The sequence below is a fragment of the Schistocerca piceifrons genome, chromosome 11 (assembly GCF_021461385.2).
Source record: "Schistocerca piceifrons isolate TAMUIC-IGC-003096 chromosome 11, iqSchPice1.1, whole genome shotgun sequence".
Taxonomy (NCBI): Eukaryota; Metazoa; Arthropoda; class Insecta; order Orthoptera; family Acrididae; genus Schistocerca; species Schistocerca piceifrons.
Window position 1 is genome coordinate 168,537,112 of NC_060148.1, and position 17,155 is coordinate 168,554,266.

General features: G+C 43.6%; 1 protein-coding gene across 4 annotated transcripts in view; it reads left to right on the forward strand.

The window, feature by feature from the left end:
- Positions 1-17,155, forward strand: part of LOC124719917 (zinc finger protein 436-like) — a 223,562-nt gene that overhangs the window by 134,328 nt on the left and 72,079 nt on the right. For 3 of the 4 annotated variants that reach the window (XM_047245109.1, XM_047245110.1, XM_047245112.1), the window contains 2 exons: positions 5,706-5,804; positions 6,047-6,115. In XM_047245109.1, the coding sequence (XP_047101065.1) occupies positions 5,706-5,804; positions 6,047-6,115 (168 nt within the window). The remainder of the gene's footprint in view (positions 1-5,705; positions 5,805-6,046; positions 6,116-17,155) is intronic. The other variant, XM_047245111.1, reaches the window with a different exon arrangement.

The following is a 17,155-nucleotide window of genomic DNA, read 5'->3' on the forward strand; positions in this document are numbered from 1 at the left end:
TGCATTGAGGTTGACGGACATCATTTTGAGCATTTATTGCATTAATGTGATATTTACAGGTAATCACGCTGTAACAGCATACGTTCTCAGAAGTGATAAGTTCACAAAGGTACATGTATCACATTGGACCAACCGAAATAAAATGTCAAACGTACCTACGTTCTGTATTTTAATTTTAAAAACCTACCTGTTACCAACTATTTGTCTAAAATTGTGAGCCATATGTTTGTGCCTACTACAGTACCATCTATCACAAAGCGAAAAAGTAGTTCAACTAAAGCATTCATATTTCTTTATGTACTACACGAATATGTAATAAAAAATGAGGGTTCCTAATTTAAAAACGCAGTTGATATCCGTTTGACCTAAGGCAGCGCCATCTAGCGGGCCAACCATAGCGCCATCTGGTTTCCCCCTTCAAGCCAGACAAGTTTCATTCTTTGTAGTTTTTTCATTTGAGGCTTATTTCGTGAGATATTTGGCCCGTTCACAATCAATGGACCACCCTGTACATAGATATAAAATTTCTGCAAAGAACAGTTCCATAAACAGATTCAATTATAAAGACGGAAATTGTATTTCTAGAACTATCCTGTTGCATATAGCTTTGTTTTTCTTGACAACTTGAACCAAACACGAAATGACTTCACTTAAAGATGAGAGAGATGATTTTTTTTTCGCAGCATGTTGTCAAGTTTATACAACTGTGCACTGTGACTGTGTAATGACAAGACACTCACCTTTCACGTAACGGAGAATGTGACTCAAACAGCATCTTTCCTACAGGGCCGTGAAAGGAACTGATTCAGCAGGAGGCATGCAGTTAATGTCGGTATCTTTAAATTCATTCGATACCTGGGAAATGTGCCCTGGATACCAGTTTTCATCGTATTTGAAAGCCACATAATGCCCAACTTGCAGTTGTTCCAACAAAGCATTTTCACAAGCTTCCACAGCAACAGTGCGCCCATTTGCATCTGTTTACAGCCTCTCCATTAGAAAGGTGTTAGTAGAAAAGTGCAAGAAGTGACAGTGTTCCTGGGTCTGTCCTCATTGTACCCCCCCCCCCCCCCCCCCCACACACACACACACACACACACACACACACACACACGCACATTCACTCACACAAAACACCTTATTCACACATGACTACCATCTCCAGCTGTGTGAACCAGAATGCATGTCACATGGAAGAGAAGCAGAGAGCTCTACCCCACAAGTTCAGTACAACCTCTAATCCCTGCTTAAAGCCTGACGTCCTTCCCGGAACCTCTCCCCTGAATCCATTTCTGTCCTCGCCGCTACGACATCCTGCATACCCACCTTCTACACCCTCCCCAAAATCCACAAGCCCGTCATCCTGGACGCGCAATTGTGACTGCTTATTGCGCCCCCACTGAAAAACTTTCGCCCGTCATTGGCTGACACCTCCAACCGATTGCTCGTAGTCTAGCCTCCCACTTCCTTCGACCTCCTCTATCCCTACTCGTCACAGTGTACACCACCTCCCTGTGCACCAACATCCCTCACGTCCGTGGTGTTATCGCTATTACTCGTTACCTTTCTCGACGTCCTTCAGACTCCGAACCCACTACCTCGTTCCTAATTCACCTTACTACTTCTCCTTTGAAAGGTTACAAACAAATTCACAGCAGAGCCACGGACACCTGCATGGAACCCTGCTATGCCGAGCTGTGTATACTTCATCTAGAGGAGACCTTCCTAGCCTCCCAAAATGCCAAAGCCGTGGTCTCATTAAGGTTCACTGGTGATATCTTCACAATCTGGACTCACAGGCGAGACAACGGATCTTCATTCCTTCACAACTTCAACACCTTCTCTTCCATCCACTTCACCTGGTGCTCCTCAACCCAGTGTGCCACCTTTCTGGGTGTTGACCCCCTCCTCTATGATGGCTCCATCCACACTTCTGTCCACGCGAAACAAACCAACTACCAACAGCTCCTGCGTTTTGACAGTTGTCATCCTTCTCTTACAGCGTGTTAGCAAACAGATCTTCTGTGCGATTTCCCCTCAGATCCCCACCACCTCCAAGAACCGTCCACAAAGGAGTGCCACCTTTGTCACCCAATACCACCCTGGGCCTAAACAAATGAGCTACATCCTTCGCCAGGTCTTCGATCGCCTTTCGTCGTGCCCTGAAATGAGGGACACCCTGCCCGAGATCGTTCGCACCCCTCCTAAAGTTATGTTCTGTCTCCCACCCGACCTCTACGACATTCTAGCTGATCTCTGTGCCACTTCCAGACCCAAGTGTGAGACCTGCCCAGTCCACCAAAACAGCACTGCCTATTCCAGTCCTGTCACAGCCTTATCTTCCCCAATCAGAGTCCAAGCCACCTGAAAAAGCAGCCGTGTTGTATACCGGCTCTGATGCAATCATTGCACAGTTTTTATATCGGTGTGTATACCGACCGACTGTCCACCAAGATGAACAGCTGCTGCCAAAGTGTGGCCCAGACAATGTAGCACATCCTGTGGCTCAACATGCAGCTAAACGTAACTTGCTCAGTTTCAGTGGCTGCTTCATTGCACAAGCCATCTGGAGCCTCCCCTCTACCCACAGCTTTTCTGAACTGCGCACTTACTACTCATTCTCCGTACCCGAAATTATCTTGGCCTCTACCTACGGTAACCTGCCGTCCTCACGCCCTCCGACAGTTTGTACCCCTCCGTCCTGTCACCTCCTCCCTATTCTCTCCTCCCACCCTCTCTGTGTTCCGTCCTCTGCAAGTGCACCCACCCGTCATTCCCCACTCCTCCCCTTTTTGGCTCCTTTTTTCCTCACCTCCCTGCCCCATAGCCACCTGACACTATGTCTGTTGGAGGTCTAGTCCCTGCACACAGCCTCAGACAGTGCTCTTCTCTCCATTCCCACCCCTCTACCCCCTCACCTGTACCCTGCTATATGTTGTGCTTCCTGCCCCCTCCAGATGCTTGCATTCTATGTGACAGCTACATTCCTGTCCAAGCTGCCAAAGATGGTGGTCATGTGTGCATGAAGTATGCTTGCTTTTGTGTGTGTGTGTTTTTTCTTTCCTAACATAGGCTTTGGCCAAAAGCTAATTGGTGTTTCGTTGTGCCTGTCTGCAACTTAACATTTCATTTTTACAGTAAGTAGCTCTCTATTTTTGCCTAATATTGTTGATAATCCTTACCCTTGTTTTACTTCTGTTGGTGTTCGTCTTATAACACGTTTTTCGAGACACTGTCCATTCCGTTCAGCTATTCCTCCGAGTCCTTTGCCATCTCTAACAGAATCACAATGGTGTCTGCAAACATTATGCCTCAGGTCTGCTCTGACTGGCGGGCCTCGACCTACCGCAAGCGATCTGTGGTCGTGGAACTCTCCCTGGATTTGATTGAATTTATTTACATAGTGTTTCAGTCTTCTTGGTCATACATGAACTGTGATTAGGGGTGGCAATTTTGTTAAAGACATAACATTTCCTATTTCAAGGAGAGGTGATTAAAAAGTATTTTTTGGAAAATGAAATATTTTCAAGTTTTTTAAATATGCATTCGACAGCACACTCTACTGTTACATTCCAAAACCTTGCAATAAAAATGAGATTTTTCTGGGACTCACACATCAGATTCTGTTGGTGACAGAAATGTAAGGTCGTGTGTTTTGGATAGCCCTTGGACCGGGGACCATTTGCATTCCCAGCAAGAGGATTGTCTTACTGTAACTATCCTACAGTACAAGGTCAACATTTGCTTTTTGAGTATCAAAACTGAGCTGCTTATTCCGAGATGGTTGTGCACACCAGACGGTTGTAGTCCTTACAATATATTCATAATATCCTGATGTTGAGCAACCGTGAAAATTGTTTTGATATCTTTACCCATTTCCAGGATACAGAGGTTCAAAGTTACTCTACTTATACACACAGAAGATGCACACGAGATGAAAATGTAGCTTACAAAGTGATTTAGTGACAAGAAATACGCTGTAAAGTATGTCTGTTATCGTTGTAAGGGTTATGGGAACCCCAAGTTGTGGCACTGAAGCACGTGCACATTTTTATGCACTTAAAATCCTGTCTGAGGTGCAAAACTAGTTTTGCGTTATTTCAGTTTCGTGTAAGTATACTGTCAAAATTTCAACGATCTGTAAAGTTATTTTCACATCAGAGACATGCCTTGCAGGCTAAAGAAGGGAACCAGTGGAAAGGCCAAATATGCTCCCGTTTGAGAGGCTCTCGGCAGAAAATTGGGGTACTAGTTGCCTCGTCGTACGTTCCTCAGCACATTTAAAAAAATTACCAACAGTTTTGGCATGCAAACATATCTGTGGTTAGAGAGGAAGAGACGGTGGCATTTAGAAAAAGACAGAAAATTAATAAGTACTGGAAGATAGTAAACAGTGGTTCTGCTCCAGAAAGAGTGAAGGAAAAAGTGTCAGTGTGTGTGTGTGTGTGTGTGTGTGTGTGTGTGTGTGTGTGTGTGAGAGAGAGAGAGAGAGAGAGAGAGAGAGAGAGAGAGAGAGAGAGAGAGGGGGGGGGGAGGGAGGGAGGGAGGGAGGGACACTGCGGCAGTGGAACATAATTGGCAAATTGACAGAACAGTGCTCGGAGAAGAGTGAAGGAGACAGAGCCAGTGATAGAGAAACAAAGATGAGGGGGAAGTGGAAGTGGGTAAGAGACAGCAGCAGTGGGAAGGAAGTAATGAGGTGGTAGGTCTAAGGTAGAGGAAGACGGAGACTGTGATGATGATGACTGTGGCTGCACGAGTGAGAAAGGGTGAGTGGGAGCAGAAGAGTACAAATGGACTAGTGGGTGTTGAGTGCAGTACAGCAAGGGGAGGTTGTGGGAGTGAGAGGTGAGTTGCGAGCATGTTCAAAAGATCATCAATATGATCAAATGCCAAAATGTTTGAGAAAACTTGTAAAGGTGCTGAGGAAGGTAGACTGAGGTAGCCAGTACCACACTTTTCAGTCAGAGGCTTTTCAACAGGAGCATATTTGCCCTTTTTTGTACTCTGATAGGAGAATTTTTCCACTGGTGTATTTATTTACATAAATAACAGTTTTTTTTTTATATGTCCGGCATGTGGAATTTCTGTTGGTTTTCAAAGGTTAATAACTGATGCTACATCTCAGATTTATGTTTAAATAAATGAGTAATTTTTAATCTAAATTTATTGAAGAACTGTTAGAAGTATTTTTTTGTGAGAAATATTTGTCATGGGTCATTTGTTTTCTGTAAATTAATTAATATAGTTTCGTAATAAGAGTTGTCCTTGCAGTTATTGTACATTGTATTGAATTTATCGTGAGGATCACTTTCTATGGAGTCATAAGATTTCGTCCATTCCCATGCCTCTGTTCATTTTGGTATTCTTCATCAGATGCTGAGTTCGCTATTAAGAAAACACCTATTATAAGCGTGGACAGAAAACTTAACTGAAAACTGCCTATTGGCACTCAAATAGCAAGCAAATATCGGAACGGCGTAACAGTGACGACAAATGTTAACAGAGCGTTGTCAACAGTAACGATTTAACAGTGGCAAAACAGTTGAATGTTTTCATCTGGTTGCTCCCACATGTTGCTTTCATTCAAAGACTGAATGAATAATTGCAGTCAGTATGTAAAATTACAGCTGAATGAGTCGATTGTTTTCCACCAAATGACTGAATTGATTTTCATTTTATTTTTTCCATCCCTGTGTTAACAGATCTCCCTTCCTCGGAAACAATTTGAAGACGTTCCGGAAATCGAACCAGCTTCCTCCCGCACCGAGGGTAGCCACATTAACCGCCCATCTGTGGAGCCGGTACGTCATTAGATTTTTATTTCTATTCAGTGAGCTTAATTTCCTTTCTAAACAATTTTGAGGATAATTATGAGATGAATCACTCACTGTTCACAGTTTTGGCATATGTTTGATAGAATGCCCCCCTTCTCTAATGTACATTAACATGCCCCCCGTCGCCCCACACGTGTCACAGATTTCCTCTGTATTTTATTCTGTCTCTGGTCAGTAAATCTGAAACAAAAAATTTGTTTGTGTTGCAGGATTTTGTGTTTGTTGGAGTGAAGCAGGAGCCATTGGAAGACCGAGAAGCTGACGAATTCTTGCCACAGGTACGGAGACAATATACTCTTCCACACGTCTTCATGTTTTCTGTTGTGAATGCCTCTTTTGGAAACCAGAGTGGTGTGTACTCGTGCGACTCGCACAAAAGTGACACACAAGTCTGGGAGCACTAACTAGGAATGAACAGAACTATTAATTATGAGTAATGGCTTACAACATTATTTTTTTATAATCATTTGGGTGATCCTGATATTTTTGATGTGCTGATTTCAGAAATACCAAGGGATTCTCTCTGTCACATAAGGTTCATTTTACAAACTAATGATGAAGGTGCACAAAATTCATACTACATATATAAAAAACCAACATGTTAACGTATGGCACTCCTGACATTATAATGAAGTATAATGTTCTTCAGCACTAATACAGATGTGCAGCACTTAATATGTCTTGTTTTTCCATTTGAAACACTGTTTCAAGTTGGCTGCCCGGGGACATACCACGTGTAGCATCCAGCAACAGTCAGCCATCATACTGACATCCCTTCGGCTCTGATACCTTACCTTCCTTTACTTTCTCGGTGGAACCTTTCACACTGCTTCTCACTCAGAGCACCTAGATTGTTTTTGAAAAATAGGTAATTGGGAGTTCGTGAAGTGCAGCGTTGAGGCATCCAGTACCTTCAAACTATCCATCACATTTCTCATTATTTTGTCGTAACGGAGAGCTTGCCGAGAAACTTGCTGATAACTTCTTTAAAGGATATCTGAGTTGACCTTTCATTGTTGTCGGTCTTATCTTCAGATGTTTTATCTTTCATTAGTTTCCAAATGTCAGAGCTGTCGAAAACTACTCCATTCAGCTCGGCTTCTGGCACAACTTTGAGATATGGAAAAGTGCCAATCACGAGAGCCTTTATTAAACGTTACGTGTTTAAAGTTTTGTCACCAGACAGAAGATTTAAATCAAACTTGAGTAAAAGACTCATGAAGGTGAGCACATAGACAATATAAAACAGGTCTCACCTCACACACTCATATTGGACAGTGCTGTTGTCTATTCGAAGAATGTGTAAACTTTTCGAAGAATGTTACATTGTCACGACTGTTAGAGGGCTACGAGCCCAGATACATTTTCAATGCTTATGAAACTGACATCTGTTATAATTTACTTCCTGCAAAATCATATTCAGTTAAGGTAGAAAATTGCCACGGAGGAAAAAAAGGGTAACTATGCTGTTGTGTGTAAATAGCAATGGAAGTTGCCTCCACTAATGATTCTCAGGTGTTTCCAAAATGTAGAAATGCTGCTTTGTGCATATTAGTACAACCGCAGACCCTGGAGATACCAGAAATCCTTACGACTTTTTCAGGCATTAGATACCAAGATGAGTGCAGCAGAAAGGAATTGGACTTATTATTAACATATGCCCTGTACCTCCTAAGGAAACAATTTGTGAGGAATGTAAATGTTGTGTTCCTTCCTCCAAACTCTGGGCCTGGGCATAATACACTCTGTTCAAGATAAGCACAAAGTAGCAGTTTTGCAGAAGTCAGTTTCACTCTTTGAGAGGAAGGATGTAATAACAGTCAGCCTCATACAGCCTGTGCAAATGTTTGTCGCTGCCTGGAATTCTATAACACAACAGACAATATTAAATTGTTTCACAAAGGGTGGCTGAGGTACATCAGTTGCTGCTGAGGACGACCTTGTTCCAGAAGAAGGAGGGGGTAGAAAACTGATTTTTCTGAAAATGTTAGATTCCAGACACTGTTACACTGTTGTGATGAAGGTGTCCTGACTTCGATACCTGAGACTGATGCAAATAAAATGCTTACATTTATGCCTTTTGGGAGCTAGCGGTAACAATGAGGAAGAAGAAGAAGACAAAGAAGAAGAAAAATAGGAGGGCGTTGGGTCAGGTTTCACTGCTGTTGTGCGAGGAATTGATACTGTCAGGAATTTCTTTTCGTCTTTTAATGTACATGACTGAATTATAAATTATATCAACCAGTTGGAGCAACTGCAGTCTGCTGGAAGAACAGACTGAACTAGACTTATTGATTGTCTGTGTACTGCATTCAAATTTGTGGCACAGGATATTGGCAATTTTGTAATTAAATAACGCTTATATCATCTTTTGGGATTGTATAAAGTATGCATAAGGAAGTTAATGTCAATAAAGCATGGTTAATGACATGTGAATATACATACAATCGCTCACATAAGCTAGTTGATAAAATCTGCTATATACAGGGTGGGCAAGAAGTCCCCATGAGTGTAACTTCTATTTAGTATAAAAAGTTTTTATGCAGTTTAGTAGCTCTGTTACTTCTTAAAAATTGTTCGAGTTCACGTTTACATGTTTTCGCAGTTGCAATCGAGTTCTAATTTGTAGCCACGCCAGATGTGAGTGGTCATAGTTAAGACTACTGAGGAAACCAGTGAAAAGTGTGTGGGTACATGAACGACGACACACAGAGCAGGCAGTGAGACAGATTATGGGAGCAGTTCTGCTGCGAAAGGCAACAAGTCTGGAGTGGAAAAGACGTGCATTAAAAACAGGCCCCGGAGGAGAATGAAGAAGACACATGAGGAGACATTCGCCAACATATCTCCTTCGATTGACCAATCTCCTACGAAATCGACATGTAAACATATATCGGAAGTCAGTACACCGAAGACAGCAATACGAGATTGTACAAAAAAAGACCTTAAGGTCTGACCTTTTCCACTGATGTTTGTAAAGGAGTTATCTCATAGGCACAGGAATGAGCAGTGTTAGCTTGTGGTGCTTTGTTGACTCGATTTCCAAATGCAATCAATCGTACGGAGGTCACGTTTGCAGACAAATGCGCCATTTATTGCAGCTCACGTGCTAGACATGTTCTCGATTGAGCCAAAGAGGATTGTCATTACACAGTAGAGGTAGAAAGGACCTGTCTCACGTAACATTATGGGCAAAAAGGACATCACAAAATCTGCTCGGACAGTTCTTGTTTGAAGGGAATGTGAATGGCACAAATTTATTTACAGGTGTTACCTCATGTCGAGGAAAGAGGCCTCTCAGAATGCGTGCCGTTGCAGCGAGATTGAGCGCCTCCTCGCTACACACTTGCAGTGCGTAAGTTACTTAATGAACACTGGATAGGTCACGGTTCATCAGCAACACCAGCTCCCTCGAAACGAACACCAAGGAGGTCTGACATACCACACCTGACAACTCGTTACGGGAATTCGTTAAGGCACACGTATCTGCACCAGTGAAGAACTGCACGATGCTGTTGGGAATGCATTTTTCACTATAACACCGGACGTGCTCAAAAATATGTCGAGAACAACGTGAAGGCGTGAGGAAATGTGTTTATAGGACAATGGTGAACATGTTGATATTGGACACTCAATACGTAAGTAAGTACTTGCGTTAAAACAGATCAAATCAATTAGCATTCGATACAGAGGGGTTATGAGGACTTCTTGGTCACCCTGCAGTTTGTTAGAGGGCAGGGAATGTGATCACGGGTAAACAGTTTTTATTTATTCTGCTTTTACATAGAAAATCCTTAACGTGGCAGTGAGACACCTGCCGTGTGATTAAAGCTACTGTGAATGTAACCAATGAGAATGATCGGATCTTTTGTATATTTTTAATTTTAATCAATATAATGTATTCATATTCGTACTTGTTTACTTTCAAGGAAATTTATTGTGATGTTACTTTTTAATAAAAATATTCGCTCCAGTCCCACCCAATGGAAACATCTTTGATCGTGTTTCTCATGTCCCCATTTGGACATTTGTGTGCTTCATTAATTTTCTACCGGTCGTATTTTGTTCTGTCCAACGTCGGTGCTGCGAATCTGACAGGCACCTGCGACATCTGTGTTCTGCTGTCATTGCACTCTACTCGGAGCACTCCGTCACTCATTCAGCTCACGTCAACAACAAAACTTCACTCGCAAAATGGCAGCCGGTGCACTCTCCGCATCTAATGCAGAAGCCTAGAGGACGGAGCTTCCTTTGGCTTTTTGCGGAAGACCGACAACCGGCCGCTCGGGAGCTAGTGTGGCCGAATGTGAATTGGACACGACTGTACGGTGATCTCTTGTGTTCGCCCTCTGCTTCTGCGATAGAGAATTCTCATTCGCTGATGCTCATTCGCCGGAGTTCTTTCCGACGTGAACCCGGCTAAACGAGTTCCGAGGCAGAACTCTCAGTGTGCCTGTTACAGTGACTGGGCATGATTGGTAATCGTTTCCTCAAAATTAGTGGAATTTTAACAGGATAAAGAAAAGCATTGTAATAAAAACTGAATACTTTTCTCACTGCCACCCAAAAATGAGGTGAATTGTTGAAAACTTGCTTTTTAGTCGATCACTCTTATCCTGTGACGTATTTAATACCATTGACCATGGAACATATTATTTGCTTAATGCAGGGTGACACGTGGGAGGGAGACAGTTTTTAAATAAAGAATAATTCGTCAATTCTTAAAAATTAATGTGTGTTTATTGACATTAAATCAAATGCCATTTAATGTAGGCCAGAAGTCACACGCTGGTAAGTCTGGAGGTTTGGGAGGCCAAGAGACATTGCCAAAAGTGAGATAACTGTCCAGGGAATGCACACCAAAGAAGTGCAATGTGCGACGTGGCACCATACTGCTGGAACCAAACATCTTCTCAAGGGATTCTTTATCTTCTCACCAGGAGAGATCACCAGTGGTGGGATCGACTTTTTGAAACCATCTGTACTATGATGTAGGTTAAGATCTCAGGTATCACACACCCTGCAGCCACTCATCCAGATGGGCCCTCATTTGTGGGTGATCGACGAAAAAAATTCAGAATTTTACTCGATGCTCAAGTAGTACACAGGGTGAGTCATTAACAGTTTCCACCTGGAATAACTCCAAAAGTATGATAGTACCTTAAAAGTTAGTGGGACAGAAGTTGAATGGGACAATGGGGGCCATAAAATGACATTGGTTTTTTGGTGCTAGGTGGGGTCGCATCAGAGATGTGAAGGTCAACTTTGTTCCCCCCCCCCCCCCCCCCCCCCCCGCCCCCCCCCCCTTTCTCTCTCTCTCTCTCTCTCTCTCTCTCTCTCTCTCTCTCTCTCTCTCAATGGGATGCTATAGTTTGGTACTTATTTTCTGACAGCAGCTATCGAGACGAATCCAATGATGTGTAACAGTAAGGTCTTTGAAGGTCAGCGAAGGTCACAAAGGTGGCATGAATGTCCCATTACAGAAGGTGTGCAAAGTGATGTGACCATAGGTATCAATGCAGTGCTGCAATCTTCTTATCAGGGATTGAGTGGCATTCCTTAGCACTTCGGCAGTTATTGAAGCACATGCTCTTACAATTCTCTCTCGTATACAGGATGGTCCATTGATCGTGACCGAGCCAAATATCTCACGAAATAAGCCTCAAACGAAAAAACTGCAAAGAACGAAACTTGTCTAGCTTGAAGGGGGAAACCAGTTGGCGCTTCCATAGGTCAAACGGATATCAACTGCGTTTTGTAAAATATGAACCCCCATTTTTATTACATATTCGTGTAGTACGTAAAGAAATATGAATGTTTTAGTTGGACCACTTTTATCTCTTTGTGATAAATGGTGCTGTAATAGTCACAAACATATGGCTCACAATTTTTGACGAACAGTTGGTAACAGGTAGGTTTTTTAAATTAAAATACAGGACGTAGGGGCGTTTGAACATTTTATTTCGGTTGTTCCAATGTGATACATGTACCTTCGTGGACTTAAAATATCTGAGAACGCATGCTGTTACAGCATCATTACCTGTAAATACCACATTAATCCAATAAATGCTCAAAATGATGTCCGTCAACCTCAATGCATTTGGTAATACATGTAACGACATTCCTCTCAACAGCGAGTAGTTCGACTTCTGTAATGTTCGCACATACATTGACAATGCGCTGACGCGTGTTGTCAGGCGTTGTCGGTGGATCACGATAGCAAATAGCCTTCAACTTTCCCCACAGAAAGAAGTCAGGGGACGCCAGATCCGGTGAACGTGCGGGCCACGGTATGGTGCTTCAGCGACCAATCCACCTGTCATGAAATATGCTATTCAATACCACTTCAACCACACGTGAGCTATGTGTCGGACATCCATCGTGTTGGAAGTACATCGCCATTCTGTCATGCAGTGAAACATCTTGTAGTAACATCGGTAGAACATTACGTAGGAAATCAGCATACATGGCGCTATTTGGATAGCCATCAATAAAATGGGGGCCAATTATCCTTCCTCCCATAATGCCGCACCGTACATTAACCCTCAAGATCGCTGATGTTCCACTTGTCGCAGCCATCATGCATTTTCCATTGCCCAGTAGTGCATATTATGCCGGTTTACGTTACCACTGTTGGTGAATGACGCTTCATTGCTAAATGGAATGCGTGCAAAAAAACTGTCATAGTCCTGTAAATTCTCTTGTGCCCAGTGGCAGAACTGTACACGACGCTCAAAGCCGTTGCCATGCAATTCCTGGTGGATAGAAATATGGTACGGGTGCTGCAATCAATGTTGATGTAGTATTCTGAACACCGATGTTTTTGAGATTCCCGATTCTCGCGCAGTTTGTCTATCGATGTGCGGATTAGCCGCGACAACAGCTAAAACACCTACTCGGGCTCCATCATTTGTTGCAGGTCGTGGTTGACGTTTCACATGTGGCTGAACACTTCCTGTTTCCATAAATAACGTAACTATCCGGCGAAAGGTCCCGACACTTGGATGATGTCTTCCAGGATACCGATCAGCATATGTAGAATACGCCCGTTGGGAATTTCGATCACAATAGCAATATATCAACACGATATGGACCTTTTCCACAATTGGTAAATGGCCCATTTTAACACGGGTAATGTATCACGAAGCAAATACCGTCCGCACTGGCAGAATGTTAAGTGATACCATGTACTTACACGTTTGTGACTATTACAGCGCCATCTATCACATCTGTTTGTATAAAGCGTTTTTGTACTTATTTGCTGCGCTTAGCTTTTAAATAGTTTTTCTGGGAAAACCTAGCGTAGTTTTCGCGTCTCGTATTTCAGTGAGTGTTTCTTGATTATCAGAGTAGCTCATCAGAAGATTATCTTGGGAATTTGTCACCGTATAGAGTAGGGTAAACATAGTCATGTGTAGGGACTGTGGTTGTTGTGAGCGGACGCAAGGAGAATTGGCCACTCTTCGGGGGCAGGTGGAGGCTTTGTCTGTTAGGCTCATCGAGCTCGAGGCGCAGGCGTCGGCTCGTAGTGGCGTTGGGGCAACTGTGGTGAGACCTATGCCTACTTCGGTGGCCTTGGAATCACATGGAACCCCTGATATCGCTGCGTCTTCCGGCAGTGAGCATCTTACCGGTCAGCCATCACTCCAGGGTGAATGGCGGACAGTGGTGGGCTCGCGCGTGCCTGGCCGAAAGGCGAAGGTGGGATCTGGCCGCGTGGCAGCTGCCTTACCCCTTTCCAACAGGTACGGGGTGCTTCCTAGTGGTGATGACATCGTTTCCGAGCCACCACAGGATGCCTCGCCTGTTGGGCCAGTGGCCGATTCTCCGGCAAGATCCCGACAGTCACAGAGGGCGGGCCTATTAGTTATAGGGAGCTCCAACGTTAGGCGGGTTATGGAGCCCCTCAGGAAAATAGCGGGTAGGTCGGGGAAGAATGCCAGTGTGCACTCGGTGTGCTTGCCGGGGGGGTCTCGTCCGTAATGTGGAGGAGGCCCTTCCGGCAGCTATTGAACGCACTGGGTGTGACCGGCTGCAGATAGTAGCACATGTCGGAACGAATGACGCCTGCCGCTTGGGTTCTGAGGCCATCCTTGGTTCCTTCCGGCGGCTGGCTGATTTGGTGAAGACAACCAGCATCGCACGCGGAGTGCAAGCTGAGCTTAATATCTGCAGCATAGTGCCCAGAGTCGATCGCGGTCCTCTGGTTTGGAGCCGTGTGGAGGGTCTAAACCAGAGGCTCAGACGACTCTGCGACTATAATGGTTGCAAATTCATCGACCTCCGTTATTGGGTGGAGAACTGTAGGGCCCCCCTAGACAGGTCAGGCGTGCACTACACACCGGAAGCAGCTACTAGGGTAGCAGAGTACGTGTGGCGTGCACACGGGGGTTTTTCAGGTTAGAGGGACCCCCCCTTGGGCGAAACGATAAAATACCTGACGGCTTACCAGAGAGGACATTATCATCGTTGATAAAGAACGTCCGTCCTCAGAGACCAAAAACAGGAAAAGTTAACGTAATATTGGTAAACTGCAGGAGTATCCAGGGCAAGGTTCCTGAATTAGTATCTCTTATTGAAGGAAATAGTGCGCATATAGTATTAGGAACGGAAAGTTGGTTAAAACCGGAAGTGTACAGTAACGAAATCCTAGACACAGAATGGAATATATACCGCAAGGATAGGATAAACGCCAATGGTGGAGGAGTATTTATAGCAGTAAAGAATTCAATAATATCCAGTGAAGTTTTTAGCGAATGCGAATGTGAAATAATCTGGGTTAAGTTAAGTATCAAAGGTGGGTCAGATATGATAGTCGGATGCTTCTATAGACCACCTGCATCAGCAACCGTAGTAGTTGAGCGCCTCAGAGAGAACCTGCAGAACGTCGTGAAGAAGTTTTGTGATCATACTATTGTAATAGGGGGAGACTTCAATCTACCAGGTATAGAATGGGATAGTCACACAATCAGAACTGGAGCCAGGGACAGAGACTCTTGTGACATTATCCTGACTGCCTTGTCCGAGAATTACTTCGAGCAGATAGTTAGAGAACCAACTCGTGAAGCTAACGTTTTAGACCTCATAGCAACAAATAGACCGGAACTTTTCGACTCCGTGAATGTAGAAGAGGGTATCAGTGATCATAAGTCAGTGGTTGCATCAATGACTACAAGTGTAATAAGAAATGCCAAGAAAGGAAGGAAAATATATTTGCTTAACAAGAGTGATAAGGCACAAATCGCAGAATATCTGAGTGACCACCATCAAACGTTCATTTCTGAGGAAGAGGATGTGGAACAAAAATGGAAAAAATTCAGAAACATCGTCCAGTACGCCTTAGATAAGTTCGTACCGACTAAGGTCCAAAGCGAGGGGAAAGATCCACCGTGGTATAACAATCATGTACGAAAGGTACTACGGAAACAAAGAAAGCTTCATCATAGGTTTAAGAGTAGTCGAATCATAGCTGATAAGGAAAAGCTGAACGAAGCGAAAAAGAGCGTAAAGAGAGCAATGAGAGAAGCATTCAACGAATTCGAACATAAAACATTTTGCAAACAATCTAAACAAGAACCCTAAAAAGTTTTGGTCATATGTAAAATCGGTAAGCGGATCTAAATCCCCTATTCAGTCACTCGTTGACCACGATGGCACCGAAACAGAGGACGACTGAAGAAAGGCAGAAATACTGAATTCAGTGTTCCGAAACTGTTTCACTGCGGAAAATCGTAACACGGTCCCTGACTTCAACCGTCGCACGGACGCCAAAATGGAAAATATTGAAATAAACGATATCGGAATTGAAAAACAACTGCTATCACTTAGTAGCGGAAAAGCATCCGGACCAGACGAGATACCCTTAAGATTCTACAGTGATTATGCTAAAGAACTTGCCCCCTTTCTATCAGCAATTTATCGTAGATCGCTGGAAGAACGTAAAGTACCTAGCGACTGGAAGAAAGCGCAGGTCGTTCCCATTTTCAAGAAGGGTCATAAATCAGATGCGAATAATTATAGGCCTATTTCGCTTACGTCAATCTGTTGTAGAATAATGGAACATGTTTTGTGTTCTCGTATTATGACGTTCTTAGATAATACAAATCTCCTTTATCATAACCAACATGGATTCCGCAAACAGAGATCATGTGAAACTCAGCTCGCCCTATTTGCCCAAGAAATTCACAGTGCCGTAGACACTGGCGAGCAGATTGATGCCGTATTCCTGGACTTCAGGAAGGCATTTGATACGGTTCCGCACTTACGTTTAGTGAAAAAAATACGAGCTTACGGAATATCGGACCAGGTTTGTGATTGGATTCAGGATTTCCTAGAAGAAAGAACACAACATGTCATTCTTAACGGTTCAAAATCTGCAGATGTAGAGGTAATTTCGGGAGTACCGCAGGGAAGCGTGATAGGACCTTTATTGTTTACAATATACATAAATGACTTAGTTGACAACATCGGTAGCTCCGTGAGACTATTTGCAGATGACACGGTTGTCTACAAGAAAGTAGCAACATCAGAAGACTCGTACATACTCCAGGAGGACCTGCAGAGGATTAATGCATGGTGCGACAGCTGGCAGCTTTCCCTAAACGTAGATAAATGTAATATAATGCGCATACATAGGGGCAGAAATCCATTCCAGTACGATTATGCCATAGGTGGTAAATCATTGGAAGAGGTAACGACCGTAAAATACTTAGGAGTTACTATCCGGAGCGATCTGAAGTGGAATGATCACATAAAACAAATAGTGGGAAAAGCAGGTGCCAGGTTGAGATTCATAGGAAGAATTCTAAGAAAATGTGACTCATCGACGAAAGAAGTAGCTTACAAAACGCTTGTTCGTCCGATTCTTGAGTATTGCTCATCAGTATGGGACCCTTACCAGGTTGGATTAATAGAAGAGATAGACATGATCCAGCGAAAAGCAGCGCAATTCGTCATGGGGACATTTAGTCAGCGCGAGAGCGTTACGGAGATGCTGAACAAGCTCCAGTGGCGGACACTTCAAGAAAGGCGTTACGCAATACGGAGAGGTTTATTATCGAAATTACGAGAGAACACATTCCGGGAAGAGATGGGCAACATATTACTACCGCCCACATATATCTCGCGTAATGATCACAACGAAAAGATCCGAGAAATTAGAGCAAATACGGAGACTTACAAGCAGTCGTTCTTCCCACGCACAATTCGTGAATGGAACAGGGAAGGGGGGATCAGATAGTGGTACAATAAGTACCCTCCGCCACACACCGTAAGGTGGCTCGCGGAGTATAGATGTAGATGTAGATGTAAAGCGAAAA